Source organism: Poecilia reticulata, chromosome 17 (genome assembly GCF_904066995.2).
Source record: "Poecilia reticulata chromosome 17, P_reticulata-male-v2, whole genome shotgun sequence".
NCBI classification, from domain to species: Eukaryota; Metazoa; Chordata; class Actinopteri; order Cyprinodontiformes; family Poeciliidae; genus Poecilia; species Poecilia reticulata.
In genome coordinates this window covers 4387657-4402939 of record NC_088846.1, presented here as the reverse complement: position 1 = coordinate 4402939, position 15283 = coordinate 4387657, and the positions used below count along the sequence as shown (strand labels likewise).

The window sequence follows — 15283 nt, the reverse complement described above, 5'->3', positions numbered from 1 at the left end:
GAAGACTGTAATATGTTCAAAACAAAACATTTTGACCTCATGTAAAATGAGAAACGAAAGGGTTTCAGTAGCTGTAATCATAATCACCAAAAATGTAGAGAACTAAACACTTAGATTATATCACACTCTGCAAAAGGAATCTATATAATAAGACCTTAACATTTTTTACTTGAATTTCTTAAATAAGTTACATATTGCATTTTTTGCAATATGTAACTGGTTCTGACATAAAATAGTAAAGCATAATTGGTAACACTTTATTTGAAGGGGTTTGCAAAAGACTGACATGGCACTGTCATGCACATAAAGAAGTCTTTATGAATGTTTATGGCAGTTGTCATGAAGTGTCATTTGGTAAATAATGAGACTTTTAATGCAAAGTTGCTCTAAAAATTGCATTAAAGGTCCATTACAAATGCCAACTTTGCATTAAATTACCAAAATTTACAAAATCATACAAAGATGCCACTTTTAATGGACTTTAATGCAACTTTTAGAGCAACTTTGCACTAAAAGTCTGATTATTTACCGAATGACGCTTCATGACAACTGTCATAAACATTCATAAAGACTTCTTTATGTTCATGACAGGTGTTATGTCATGTTTATGACAGTCAAGTCAGTCTTATGCACAAGCCTTCAAATAAAGTGTTACCGCATAATCTTACTGTGATTACCAACTAAAATATTATGTCATATTTTAGTCTGTGGATTACAGGAGGATGAATTATGGAAGGCCAAAAGTTGAATTAATATTCGATAAATGCAGTTTAGTGCAGCAGCACGTCATGAATTGCAATCAAAGTCAGTGGGCGGGGCTTACGCTGCTCTCCAGTCAACCAATCAAAGGCCAGTGTCTATTTAACAATTCAGTGACAGTTTGAATTATTTAACGCTGCACTGCTGCTGACATAATTAAATAAAGCATGACTTTCATATGTTTGCATAAGATTGAAACATAAAACTAATACAAATTTAATTTTGACATTTAAATTATTGACCCACTTGAGTAAATATGCATGGATGTATTCCTTTCCAGTTTTATTTAAATTGTCACATATATAAATAATCATTTAATCTTTTATTTATTTCTCAAAATCTGATACAGTTTGCCCTCTGTAGGTGGAGAAGTGAGGAGAGAAAAAAAAAATGACACGAGCATTTATGTGTAGTAAATAAATGTCGCAAGTCTCTGAAGCATGGTCTTTTCTTAAATTCATGTTCATAAAAAATATTACGCATACAGGACTGCCAGGGAGGGTGGGGGCAGAAGAGTGACTTCTTAGAAGTAGTCTTGGTTTAATTCCAGACCAAGAAAACTGTTAAGAATACATATACAATCCATTACTGGAGTAACTTTATCTGTGACATAACTTTATTAGTGCCACTCTGATTGGTGGACACCTCCAGCTACAGTAAGTGTCAGTGTGCCTTATGGCAGTATTCCAAATCATTTACACTGTACTTATAAGCTTGTTTGGCATTGTTTTTGTTTTTTTTTGTTGTTTTTTTTTCTTATTTAATGCATGAAGAGATCCAGCTCATCTTTAAAGCCATCCGACACCCATTGAGGTACAGTATATCAGCTGCACAAAAGAGGCAAAAATATACCAGAAGAGATAGAGGACTCCTGTGAAAACGGTAGCAGTAGTGTTCCCCTTCCACGTGGCTGCTCCCAGTACAATCTGATGGATGCATGGGTTTTAATCTTAAACCTAAAAAGACTCATATAATACTTAAGATTCCTTGAACTGATCTGAGTACATCCTTTAATAGCAGTACTGGGTGTGCTGAAGGCCTTTGTTGGCACCGATGAGGTCAAACCAGCCCGCATCGTATTTTGGCTGACTTGTCAATCAAAATGTCTTCAGGTATCAAGTTATACAAAACAAACTGCTGCTCTTAAACTTCTATAAGAACAGCTTTTTTCTTCTTCTTCTTTTTTTTCAGTCTCCTCACTCTCATGCAATAAGGTCTACATAAGGATGCAGGATGCAGTTCTTGTTGTTGACTAATACCTCTGTGGTACGTCTAAAAACTGGGTTTGTACTTTGCTAAAATGCAGGCAGAGATAAATATGCAGTTCAAAACTTATCGGGGGCCGGCGGGGTTTAGACAAGCCTTGATGTCGCTCAAGGTCCTGGAGGACAAACTGTGGTGTTTTCTTCTGACTGCTGTGTCAGATTCAAGATTCAACCTTCGCTTTGGCTTAAGGTAACAGTCCACTTCAGTCCTTTAGAGATTAGGAGCTGCAAGGACACCAGCGGGCACTGTGACCACTTCGTCCTCCCTTTTTCCTTAAAGGGAGCACCTATGCTTTTGTCTGTGCAGAAATTTCATCCCCTCCTATTTTGGCGGTATGACCACAAGCGGTGCCCCTCTACGCGGCCTCCACATCAGCACTTGGGCGTCGTTGGCATTCGGCCTTCCCAGAGCGTTGGGAGGGATGGGCTCCTGGTAGTTGAGGATGTGCGGCTGCTCCTGGTACGGTCGACCGACAAGCGAGGCCCGGGAGCCGAGTGGCATGTCCGGATCCACGGCGATGTCGACCCGCATCCTCCACCGCACCGTCTGCAACACAATGCGCTCCTAGAGAAGACAAGAAGGATGTACTCGGTATGGCAGGAATACTCCTTCAATAATGGGAATTATGATGGTCTTGCAGTTGCATTATGTTATCAGATACATCATTGTTTGTCTTGAACAAGGGGGTCCAAGTCCACTCCTGGAGAGCTACCACCCTTCAACTTCTAGACGGATGCCTTTTCTAACACAGCTGGATCAAATGAACTCACCGTTACCAGGTCCTTGCAGAGCTGAGCCGGTGAAAGAATTCAGCCTTTGACTAAAAGGCTGGGAGCAGGGATGCATCTAAAAGTTGCAGGACGGTGGCTCTTGAGGACGGAAGTTGAGCACCGCTGGTTTTAAACTATGCTAATCTGTCCAGAGAGAAGCTGAACAAGCTTGTAACTAAACAGAAAACAGGCTTGACTAAAATCTTTGGCTGCAGCCTGACTGAGTTTTAGTGACCACTGCAGGGGCTTTCCACTGGCCATAATTCAGTCATTTGTAACTTTACACCAAAAGAGAAAAGTGCAAGAGGAGCTGATACCATTACAGTCTGTCTGTGTGAAATACAGAGTCTGGATATACAGCCAGTGTTCTGCATTAACAGCTCAGACAAAAATGTTCACGCATGTGAAATTGAAGCAAAATGATGTGAGAACAGGCAGCCGGCGTGCTCTCTGTGCTCTGCTCCTACCTTGGTGACAGAGTTCATGGCCACCAGCCAGGTGATGAAGCTCTGGTCCCGGGTGATGTGGGTCAGCATCGGGGTGTTGCTGTTGCTGATGGGGACTGCCCAGGTCACGCTGGGATAGAAGTTGTCATTCATGCTGACCGTCAGCCGAGATGGTTTGGACGTGGGGCCGGTCAGGGTCACCGTCTCCGTGGTGTTGCCATACCAAGGGTAGCTGACGCCATCCGAGTCGCTGATGGCCTTCACCCGACCCTCTCGCAGCTCTGGTAGCTCCCAGCTAGACCTGCGGCAGGAAAAGAAACAGAAAGGTGAAACTTACTTTGCCTGAGGGAAGATGCAACATAAAAAGCCAGGTGGCGTCTTCTCCTCACATGCCAATATCACCATAGGTGTTGTAGAACTCCATCTGGGTACAGGCTTGGATCCAGCCCACCACCCAGGTCTCATTGCGGGGCACCGGCGGCATCACAACTCCTGCTGAGGCCCTGAAGTATGGTGTCTTATAACGGAGCACAATCGGTGAGTTCTCCTCTATGATTGTAGGACACTGGTCAATAGAGGCAGACACCTCGTACACCACGATGTTCTCTCGCCTGATGCGGGGCTTGCAGGCGATGCTTTGAAGGCAGCCCATAGTGCAGGCGACAAGCAGAAGGAGCAAAAACAGAGAAGGAGGGACCAAGTGATGCCTGGCCAGTATGCTCATCAGTCCCCCCTCAGGGCTCCACCCGTGCCTGGAGAGCAGACCTAAGCTTTTAATTGCACATCACCAGTGATTGGTTGGGAAGGAAGAGTGGAGAGGATGATTGGGGAGTGCCACAGTCACCACAGATCAAGCACACAAACATCCACCATCATATCTCCAGGATGGGTTGGAGAGTGGTTTCGGGGGAGAGTATATCACAGATCTCCGCAGCCTCCTCCCCCCGGTCTGTCTGCTGACTGCCGCACTGCCCTTGGCGCTCGTCCCCAGAAACTGCAATCCGGCCTCCCCTGGGCTGCTGCTTCCGCTCCGCCGAGCGTCCCCCGCTCCTGGTCGAGTCCGCACGTCCGGCTGCACGTCGGTGCCCCTTGATCCTGCTGCCCTGCTGCCGGCTCTGCGCTGTCATGTCAAGTGGCGACAGGGCAGCCAGGTGCGTCAGAGGAGGAGGAGGAGGATGAGGGCTGGGATGCCTTTTGTTCGCTCGGCTTTCCTCGGATTTGCCCGAAATTCACGCGGCGCCCTCGGAAGCCAAAATCGGGGTCTTCATCGCTCTGACCTACATGGAAACAGAAGATGCGAAAAGGCGAACTCGTAAAGGCGGAGCCAGCGGGGGATGTTTTAATGCTTTCCTCGCAGTGTGCTTCCATCCGCGGAGACCCATGAATGGTGCATCATGAATGGAGGCAGCGAGGCGGAATGGACGTGATAAAAGCATACCATCAGCCCGTCGGTTAGCCGCCTCATCGCTAGGCTGTGGATCATAACGGAGCGGAGAGCATCCTCTTCCCAGCGGCGGGTCGCCTTGTACGGTTTGGAGGTGCTGATGCTGTAGAGGCAGCAGAGGGAGGAAGAGAGAGAGAGACGGCGAGAGCGAGAGAGAGGGATGGAGGGAGGGAGGGGCGTCACCCGACCTCTGCATTGAAAAAAATAACAAGTGCCCTGGGAGGGCGTGGTCACGGCTCTGCGTCACGCACCGTGTGGGGAAACCCCATTGGTGGACGAAGTCAACAGCGGAAGTGGAAGCCGTCCTGTTCTTCCACCGACCGACACAACTGACACGCACTCACCGGTCACCACGGCGCCGCTTCCCTGCTCGCTCGGTGCTGGTTTATGTTGGGCCGCTTGCTCGGTAACGCGTCGCAGAGCTTGTTGAAGCGGGTGTCGCACATCATGAAGCCGCAGGTTATCTTCGTCCTGGGCGGGCCCGGCGCCGGCAAAGGGACGCAGTGCTCCAAAATAGTGGAGGTATGACGGAGGAAAGACAATGAAATCTGGCGACTTCCGTTGCGAAGGTGAAGCTAGGTGACACGAGAAGCTTTGAGTGCTTTGACTCATTATTACGTTTTTATTAACGATGTAGTAACCATGTCTTCTTTATCGACTTCCGCTTGTCCTCTAAAAATAAATGTTAGCTAGCTAGTTAGCTTCGTATTTGCTCTGATGCTATGGCGCTTATAAACAGGCAGAACCTGGCACACCGGAAGCAGGAAAGACGAGTTTAATGATGCCAATGAGACCAACATGAGCTTCCTATACAGCGCCAGTTTTATCCAGAGCAAACGGCTGAATGAATGAGCGAAGCGAACAATGACGTAGAGCAAACAGAGGCGGCAGGATGTTGGATCCTTCCCAGTGCCTGGTTGGTACAGCAGCAGTTATATAACAACCAGAGCCAGTCTGAAGGGTACAGGGACCCCCTTCATCAACCAGAAATACATGTTTGAGCAAACATCTATTGATTTATTGACAAGATGGAGTTCACTGTACCGAGCTTAAAGCTTTAGCCTCTTCTCAGTGTATTTTCTCTCATGGAAATGTGAAACATGACCATTAAGTTGTCGAAATATGAAAAAATAGATCAATACACAAGGTAAAGGGGTTACCTTATTTGCTAGCAAGCTACTAGTGAGGTTTAGTGTCAAAATTGTCTTTGGTAATCCTTTTTAAAATATTTCTCTGTGGCTATTTTTACGTTTTCTGCTTCAGTGATATCCAGACGGGAAACTCTGCTGCTGCTGTGTGGTTATTATCCAGAAGGAATAATAATAAAAAAAAGCTAACCAGGCACCTGTTAGACGTTAATGAAAAGTGAATTCAAACTTTCATGATACGGCCTTCACCGTGTTTCACAGATTATTGATGTCAATCGATTTATGTCTCAGAAATCCCAATTCAGTAAAAAAAAAAACACTTTATCTGTCCCAAAGGTCGCAACTCGTTTCATGGAAGTATCTTCAAAAGCACTGGTGATGCTGTGTAAGGATTTCCTGTAGCAGTCAGTCTTGTACCAAGGCTGTTAAGTCCTCTGACTGTTGCTGTATGACGGTCTGACGGCTGTCTTGACATGCTAACGGCTCAGTATCCGGGAAGCAGAGACGGTATTCCATCCATAGCAGTGTCTCCTGGACAGCACCTTCACTTTTTGGCTAGCTCTGCTAATCCACCTCGTTGGCTTTTGCTCACGAGCCCCTTCACACTCTTGTTTTACAATCATTCAGTTCAGTCCTCCAATCAGGTATTGTATTGCTGGGATTTATGAGATCCTAATTAATTAGATCCTAATTTTGTTCTCCAAAATAACCTCAAAATAGAATGTAAAATGAATTAAAAAGCAGCCAGATATTCAATAGAATCATATCTCATAGCTACTTTTAATAACACGAGCCCATCACCTTCAAGAGGACTTTGTTTACAGACCGGTTATTGAAGAAAAACCAGTTTCCATCTGTTAACTTAGCATCTTTCTTCCTGTCCTCCGACTGTTTGTGTTTAACTGTAAAACTGGTTTCTTGCTAAAAGCATTCCCAAGTGGCGTACATGCTAGACGTTTGGTAGCGAGGGTTTATGATGGAGACTTTGAACCAGCGTGATTGGGTGTTGGCTGCCACGTTGCCAGAGCAGCAGTCGGACCTGAATGACAGAAGCTCCTTTCATTCAGGGCACAAACAGCCAACTTTTTCCAAGCTGCATGCTTACAGTCTGATAAAACACTCATTGTTTGTTTGGATAAAAACAGAGCAAGAAATGGATGCATTCGTCATGTTTTAACACTGAAGATCAGTTGATCATATGAAAATTCTAATGTTTTCTCTATGTGTGTGTGTGTGTGTGTCTGTGTGTGTTTTAGGCCTTCAACTACACTCATTTGTCAGCTGGAGATTTGCTGAGGGCAGAGCGAGGTAGAGAAGGGTCTGAGTTTGGACAGCTCATCGATAACTATATCAAAGAAGGCAAAATCGTCCCGGTGGAGATCACCATCAGCTTACTCAGACAGGTACGAATCAGGTCCAGGTTCTGCATTCAACTTCAGCTTAGCTGGTTATAAACGCTTCGTTAGGGCAGGCTTATCTTTAGTCGATCAGTTTTATTAATGCAGAAACAACACTCTTTTTTAATTTTTTTTATTGTGACTGATAGAACTATGACAGAATATTAGGGCCATTGCAGATAGAAAAACAAAAGAGGTACATTCCCACCAATAAACTTGAGTTTCAAAAGTTAAAATTTTATTTTAAAATTTTTTGAGCTGATTAGAATTCTTAAGAACTTCGGACTAGTAATCCATAACCTTTTCTCTGGGGTACAAATTTGTTGTGACACAGAGACACATTTCTTTCTTTCAGTGGTTTTCAAATGAAAATTCATTTTCTTTTTCAGTCACATTTTTTTAAAATTATTTTTTTTTAAAAAATAATTTTTTATTATTTTATACATAAATAATGTATATTTATTCTGATGAATAAATATACATCAGACCACAAATGTGTCCAGTTGGTCAATGGAGTAAAAGTTTATTGACGGAAAACTTTATTGATGTAGCACCTTTCAAGATAAAAATCCCAAAGTGCTTCAAATGATAGAAAAACACAAAGCAAATTTAAACAAAATTACATTAAAAAAGCTAGATAACTACGTATGGCTTTCAGTCATCAGTGAAAAAAACCCCTCCAAAATTCTAGATGATTATTTCATGCTTAGAGAGACGCAGCAGAATACAGTGAAACTCACACCACTGATCCCAGTATACGCGCACCGTTCAAGCACAGAGGTGTATTAAAAGTGACATACACTGCAACAGCGTGGCAGAAGTTGATGTTCTTCCAAACTTCCCCTCATCCTGTCATGCTCAGACCTGCATCACACATGGTTTTAACCCACCATCATACTGGAAAGATGGAAAACTGACAGCGGTTTAGGTGAATACAGCAAAGGAAGGCTCAGCGAATCAGAGCCGGCCTGCCAGACAGAGAGCTCCACTCAGTTTGAGTCGGACGGGCTCAATCTGGAAAAAACACAAAGCATTTCAAGCCCTTAAGGAGGTTGGGGAGATGACTCAACAGAGTTAATTTCAAAATGTTATTTTTATTAGTGCAATGAAAGAAAACCAGTGTGTCATAATAAACATTCCTGCAGCTGCTCCAAGGTTGCCAAGAGGTTGTTTGTTCTGCTTCTTTTCGTGAACATCTGTTGTTCTGTAGAAGGTTTTCACAGCTGCTCTGTGAGCCGCACCAACTTTGTTTGTCCCAGTCATGCAAACCTGCTGTGTTTCCATTCACCGTATAATGGCAAAATTTGACCTTTCGAAAATAAATAAATTGATTCATCGTATTTTGGTTATGATACCCACATGCATTTTACTCTGTATAGTACAATTTTCAAATTATTTTATTTGTTCCATTCAGAAAAGCTGCACAAACCAACCCAAACCTGTGTGATAATGTTAAAAGAAAATTCCATGTCACTAGCCAAACCCAGGCCTGATTTGATTACTGTACGCCCTACTAGATGTTTTAATATTTACACAAATTAAGTCTATGCGTCTACAACTATGTGTCTTTTGACCATATAATTGCACAATTTAACATTGTAAATTTGCTCAATGAAAGTACATTTGTAAAGTAAATTTGCTCAATGAAAACACGCCGATATTGGCCATATTGAAATGGGTTTATTTCACAAATCTGCATCGGAAACACCTTTTTCGTATCACACGACTCGCATGATCAACAACTGAATGTTACCACTGGCGCAAACCATGAAGAAGACGACAGGAAGTAGCTGGAGGATGGTGGCGTATTTTTTAACAACTTGTTGCATGAACAATCTTATCTTGGGATTTTAGTCATGTTTCTTATTTAATGGAAACATCGCAATTGCAAAGTTGTGTTTCTGCGACATTAGGGACATGTTCACAAAATTTTGTGCACGTTTTGTAACGTGCAGCTGTTGCCATTTTTGTGGTTTATCCCCCCGTTTAGTCCATGGCAGAGACGATGACCAAAGACCAGACAAAGAACTATTTCTTAATCGATGGCTTCCCTCGTAACGAGGACAACCTGCAGGGCTGGAATCGGGTCATGGAGGGCAAAGCAGATGTCAAGTTTGTGCTTTTCTTTGACTGCAGCAACGAGGTACGCCACCGAACTGGGCATCTGAACCCCCATTCAGTTTATTTTAGTCCAACACATAAAATATGAAGATGTGATATGCGCACAGGTTTGCATCGACAGATGTTTAGAAAGAGGGAAGAGCAGCGGACGGACAGATGACAACAGAGAGAGCCTGGAGAAAAGGTGACATGTCTGCTGAGTGCATGCTTGTTTGATAGGTTTCTGTGTGAAGAAGTCCAACTAAAATCCAGCGTGTCTGATTGCTCTGGCCTATTTAACTGGCCGACTGGATACCTGCGTATGTCGCTGGCCTGATTTACGTCTCGTTCGAGTCCCTTGTGCGGCCCGACCCCAATTACCAGCTACCCTTTCTTCTTCTTCTTCTTCTTCTTCTTACGCAGAATCCAAACCTACCTGAACTCTACGCGACCAATCATCGAGCAATACCAGAAACACGGCAAAGTTCACACCATCGACGCCTCCCGCTCCATGGACGAGGTGAGGAAACACCGCCCTTCAATACGACTCGTCACTTTTCTCTTTCGCCGTCCTTAAAGTCAGCTGAAACATTTCCACATGTTGTCTTTTTTGACTATTCAAACCATAAAACCTACCGTCACTTTCCTAAAATAATGGGCTCAAGTCGTTTTTTTTGACAAAAGCATTTTTGTCTTATGACAAAAAAATGACTTGGAACTTTGTTTAAGGAAGGAGACAACATTAAGGAAACTGATTCCAAGTTTTCCAACATTTTCCACAAATAAAAATCTGAAAAGTGCGGCATGCCTTTGTATTCAGCCTTTGTATTGTGAGCATCAAACAAAACTTTTTATGGGTTTCTTCTTTCCGTACCTTCATAAAGGCCAGATTTGTGGAGTTCTTGATTAAACCTTGAATGTTTTCTCTCAAAAATGAGATGCTGCGGATCACAGACGGTTATCCTTTAAATAAACAAATACTCCTCTACAGCTCTTTTACAGTTACCATATCCCTCTCTCCTGCTTCTCTGATTAATGCTATCCAAACTTGTGATATTTTTAGATATGATTTTGTTTTGTTTTGTAGTGAAAAGAACAGCAGGTAGAGGAACTCCTGCCTGACTTATCCGCTTCCTCCATCATTCTGGTTCTTTAACAATCATCTCAATTAGGTGACCTCTGAAGCCCTTTGGGGTTTCGAATATTCAGAACTCTTAACTGTAATCTGCAGGTCCCCCCTAGTGGCCCGCAAGGTACTGCCTGTAAACAACAGTTTATTTACCATGACTTGAGCTCAAATCGTAAGCTCAAGATTAAGAATTGAGCTTAATCTTTGGTAAAGCTCAATGGATAAAACTATCACTCAAAAAGAAAAACTGAATATACCAGTGGAAAGAAAACAATACCAGAATTAGCTATATGACCAGAAGAAGTCAAGTGATATCTGCTGTCAGTGTTGATGTGTTGTGTTCACTAGTACAGTGTTTTCAACCTTTTTTGAGCCAAGGTACATTATTTTAATTAAAAAAATCCCGAGGCACACCACCAACCAAAAATGTAAACAAAGATACTCTGTAGCCGCCTATATTACATATATAGTCATTCTTATCAAAGTGTCTTGAATAGGAATCAAACACAAAAATGCATTTTTATCACATTTTACATTTTTTATTTCAAATTGCACTTAACATATCCACTTCAAAAATACACATGAACAGTGCCACAACACTGTGGTGTTAAATTTAAAAAAGTTGTAGAAAACTTCAAACTGTTTTACAAACTAATCCACAAACATTCTTATAGCTGGAATACAGAAAAAAATTCTTATTCTGAAAGAAGCAATAATATTTGGGAAACATTTCACTTCATATTCACTGTTAAAATATGAAGAGTTGCATGTACAACTTTTCAATATCTTCATATTTTACCCACCTAGTGTGAAACCTGTGCATGTTTGGATGAAAACAGCTGATTTACTGGCAGAAATTGAAGAAAGACAAAGCTCTTCCTCCACAGCTCTCAGTCTCTCTGGTTTTTATTTTTATAGTAGCCAGGCTTCAGAAGCTCATTTCACACAGATATGTTGTGGGAAATGGACCCATGTTTTTTCCAACTACTGCTGAGCTTCTCTGTCTTTTCCTTCACTGTCGTCAGTCTTGCTAGATACGATGCTCTCACCGCTACCTGTAACATTCACGCATCACTAATTCTCTTGTTTTAATGTAAAAGGCTGTGTACCTACTGCCATCTAGTGGTAAGAATATTACATGATTACGGCGCTAGTCGCTGCTACAGCAGACTCTCGAAGATGGCATTATTTGCAGATAATTCATTTTCAAAAAATCTTTTAAAATCAATTACCGTATTTTTTGGACTATAGAGCACACCATACCATACTAGCACCTTCAATTTAAAAAAAAAAAAAACTGGAAGCTGCTCTCGGTTTTCCATAAGGTCCCAGCAGAAGGCGGCGTCCTAATAAATCTGCTGGACGCAGCACTCCGTCTCCAAAGCCGAACCATGGTTTCGTTCACACCGAGCTTAAGTGCAGCGGCTCTATTTCCCTCCTGTAGTGCCACATCGACAGCCCTCAACTTAAAAGCTGCATGATATGAGTTTGAAAACATTTCTCTGTCGTGCCTGCTGCTAGCATGTGGTTGAAAATTAGCACTTTCTTCTTTTGATTTACAACTTTGACTTCTAATGATTCACTTCCTGCTAGAGAGCCCCTGGTGGTTGAAGAAAAATACACAGCAAAGCCACATCGGGCTACAATCCGCATGGTTCAAAGCTTAGGAAAAGAGTAGCAGCTTATAGCCCGGAAAATACGGCACCGTAGGTTAAATTGAATAATTTCCACGGCACACCTGACTATCACTCACGGCACACTAGTGTGCCGCGGAACAGTGGTTGAAAAACACTGCACTAGTGATTCAATTCTTTTGAACAGTTTTTGCCATGAACTGTTGGACTCCAGACTTGGTTAATGAGAACTGTTGTTTTTTTTTTTTACAACTTTGCTTGTTGATAGTGCTCTGCTCACACATCAACAGCTGTTGTTATTTTTGTTTCTGCCAGTGCAACTCAAGTCTTATTTTTCTTCTTGTTATGCTTCTAAATTATAATTACCCTAAATGTTCTTAATGCACACAGCAGCTATAGTAAAGAATAACTTCGTTTCTTTGATTTGCTATCATTGGAAAGTTTAGAATCCACACTTTGAAAGTCTGTAAATGACTTAAAACCCCTCGAGTCGACTTGTTCATGGTTTGTCGTGGCCATCTTCTAAACAGCATTAACTTTCTCATTAGGATTAACAAAGACGACAATAAGTGACTTGACACTAAAATTGTAATTTCAGGTTGTATTTATTAAGATGTTATTGTGGGGGTATTTTCCAGTTAGGTGGTCTGTGAGTGTTTGTTAAATGTGTTAAATGGTCCTCAGCCTGGAAAAGTTTGAGGAACCCTAATTTGGAGGTATGTCACACTCTTCAGATTTTTACATGTACAGTAAACCAAATTTGAAAATCACACATAATTAATTTTCCACTTTAACTTGAAGTTTTCTCTTCTAATGTGACAAAAATGTGGAAATGCTGAATTGGAGTGAATGGAGACGATGTTTGTTTTTTTGGTTTTTTAACCACACAGTGAAACTAAGCCCCGCCCTTCTGTTTCCTGTCCCCCCCAGGTGTTTGCTGATGTGAAAGCCATCCTGATCAAAGAACTTTGATTTTCTCCCAACTGTCAGCAACATTCATTTATGTTTTTAAGTTTCTTTTTATCCACTGCGGTTCTACTTTAATGCATTTCTATGTCCTTCCAGATGAGTTTTTATGTTTGTTTTCCTTTTGATTTCCATGTCTAAACACGACGCTGTTCGTGCGAACACGCCGCGTGATGGTAGAAGTGATGGAGTTGGGGGGGGTCGGGGTTCTGGGGGCCACAGGACGGGAGGATATGCCCAGCAGCTACTCGCTATCGACCCGTTCAGCGCCTCTCCTCTCGAGACGCTTATAAATTTATCAGCAGAACATTTTGATGCACTTCATTGAAGAAATAACATATGGGAATAAATATGTAGATGAAAATGAAATTTTTTTTGTATGATGTGTTTGAGGAGGATTCATAAAGATGGAAAGTGAAAACAAAACATTGAGGTTTTTTTTGTATAATTTTGATTATGTTACCCACATATAGTTTACTGTTTATAATAAAATTTCTAATTCATTTAATTTCTTTTATTGAGAATAGCCAACTGAAACCTGAAATCCCGTTTCATTAGCCACATCAGGCCATGATACTGTACACAACACAATGTGTAGACAGCTGTGTTTCCATTGAGCATATTTGTGCAATTTGGCTTTTTGACAATTAATTGGCTCAATAAAAACATGAAAATTTTGAAAAAAAATAATTTTTTTTTACCAAAATGACAGGGGAAAAAAATTCTCATCACGAGTCACATGATCAACAACCGGATGTAGCCACTGGTGCAAACCATAAAGAAGAAAGATCACGGAAGTAGCTAGAGGGTGAGCGTGAGCATTTTTTAAATAACCTATCGCAAACTTATTCTGTGTGATTTTAATTACTTTTCTAATTGAATGGAAGCACCACAATTACAAAATTGTGTTTTTTTCTACATCAAAGTAATATTGACAAAGATTTACACACATTTTATCGAATGCATTTTCACCTTATGTACTTCCTGCTGCACGGACATCATGCAGTACAATGTTGGTGTGGAAAGTTCTAGAACTCCAGACGTCCAAGAAGTTTAACACATTCTATATCCAGAGGTTTAAACAGAACAGCTCAACGTGCGGAGCAGAAGATGTTTACTTGATTATGTAGAAAATGTGTTTACAAAAAAAACAAAACCAACAAAAAAATATAAACATTCATTTTTCAGAATCAAGAAATCGCTCAAATAGTGTAAAACCATGAAGTGTGCTGAAAATTTTCTAACATCCTGATCTAAAAATAGTCATAATAGCCAATGTTATTGTTGCCTGAAAAACGATCTGTGGGTTGATGAGAAAAAAAAGTGGAATCGCTACAACCTGCCCACAGCCATTGCCATCTACAACTGCCTTGAGTGATTTGAGTTGCATTTAATTTCCCTTTTGGATCAGTAAAGTATTTTTAAATTGACTATGGTTCCATTTGTTTTTTGTATTTTTTCAAGTTATTTGGTTTGATCCAAAAATTTGCTTAATGACCTGAAACCTTTAGATTAGAGGGAAATAAAGCACAGACTGAAGAAACCTGGAATGGGTACATACTTTTTCCAAAGTATGTTCAAGTTTTAATTAATATTTTACAAACGTCACATCATCAACCAGCAGGGGGCGTAATATACCATATTTATTTCAATGCATGTCTTCGTAGTTCATGAACAAAAAAAAAAAAAAACGTTGCTTTGTGAAAATACTTTTACCATTTCTGAAGATTGTTTTTATGTGGATTTAAGATCTTATTGTTTTTGTTTATATGTATAACATTGTTTTTAGTCATTTATAGATCAGAAAACAAACATTTAACACAAAAACACCTCAATCTAATACAGACCCTGAGGAATAAATTCAACAAGCCATTTGGGCCAAAGGCGTACTGAAATAACTAGGTTAAAAAATTCACTCAATAGGCCTAACTATATAGTCAATTAAAGCTGTCGTATGAAAAAGTGAACTAAGCAATGATTTGATGATTTTAATACTAACCATATAGTTATAATATGTATTAGTAAAACAGCAATTTACAGCAAGCTGAAATGTATTTCACTGTTTAATGACATGGTCTCCCGCTGCAGCGAATCCTGAATTTACCTGTGGGCCTTATCACCTTATCAGTGGGCAGAGCTAACGCAAGCTATGTCAGGATGACTGGTCTGAAATCCACCTGGGAAGAGTCCATGAAGCATTCATCAGGTCTGTATGGACGTTTTT

The 15283-nt window shown here is 41.2% G+C and overlaps 2 protein-coding genes across 2 annotated transcripts; one reads left to right on the top strand and one right to left on the bottom strand.

Moving 5' to 3' along the window:
• Positions 1-1016: 1016 nt before the first annotated feature.
• Positions 1017-4951, bottom strand: fam78ba (family with sequence similarity 78 member Ba). Its single transcript, XM_008433320.3, has 4 exons — positions 4680-4951; positions 3631-4518; positions 3263-3542; positions 1017-2589 (listed from the first exon to the last, which is right to left on the bottom strand). Exons 2-4 carry the CDS (start codon positions 3963-3965, stop codon positions 2347-2349), a joined length of 858 nt encoding a protein of 285 aa, XP_008431542.1. The 5' UTR covers positions 3966-4518; positions 4680-4951; the 3' UTR covers positions 1017-2346.
• A 14-nt stretch (positions 4952-4965) lies between these two features.
• On the top strand, positions 4966-14489 carry cmpk (cytidylate kinase). The gene is made up of 6 exons (XM_008433318.3): positions 4966-5207; positions 7090-7236; positions 9221-9373; positions 9459-9535; positions 9754-9850; positions 13024-14489. Exons 1-6 carry the CDS (start codon positions 5073-5075, stop codon positions 13063-13065), a joined length of 651 nt encoding a protein of 216 aa, XP_008431540.1. The 5' UTR covers positions 4966-5072; the 3' UTR covers positions 13066-14489.
• Positions 14490-15283: the final 794 nt, after the last annotated feature.

Bases quoted from the DNA above. Each gene is read 5' to 3' on its own strand.
- cmpk (XM_008433318.3), top strand. From the start codon at position 5,073: ATGTTGGGCCGCTTGCTCGGTAACGCGTCGCAGAGCTTGTTGAAGCGG. The intron at 7,237-9,220 runs GTACGAATCAGG...CCCCCCGTTTAG, and splicing joins CCATCAGCTTACTCAGACAG to TCCATGGCAGAGACGATGAC. The intron at 9,851-13,023 runs GTGAGGAAACAC...TGTCCCCCCCAG, and splicing joins CCTCCCGCTCCATGGACGAG to GTGTTTGCTGATGTGAAAGC.
- fam78ba (XM_008433320.3), bottom strand. From the start codon at position 3,965: ATGAGCATACTGGCCAGGCATCACTTGGTCCCTCCTTCTCTGTTTTTG. The intron at 3,543-3,630 runs GTGAGGAGAAGA...TTCCTGCCGCAG, and splicing joins ACCTATGGTGATATTGGCAT to GTCTAGCTGGGAGCTACCAG. The intron at 2,590-3,262 runs GTAGGAGCAGAG...TGTCTTCTCTAG, and splicing joins CCATGAACTCTGTCACCAAG to GAGCGCATTGTGTTGCAGAC.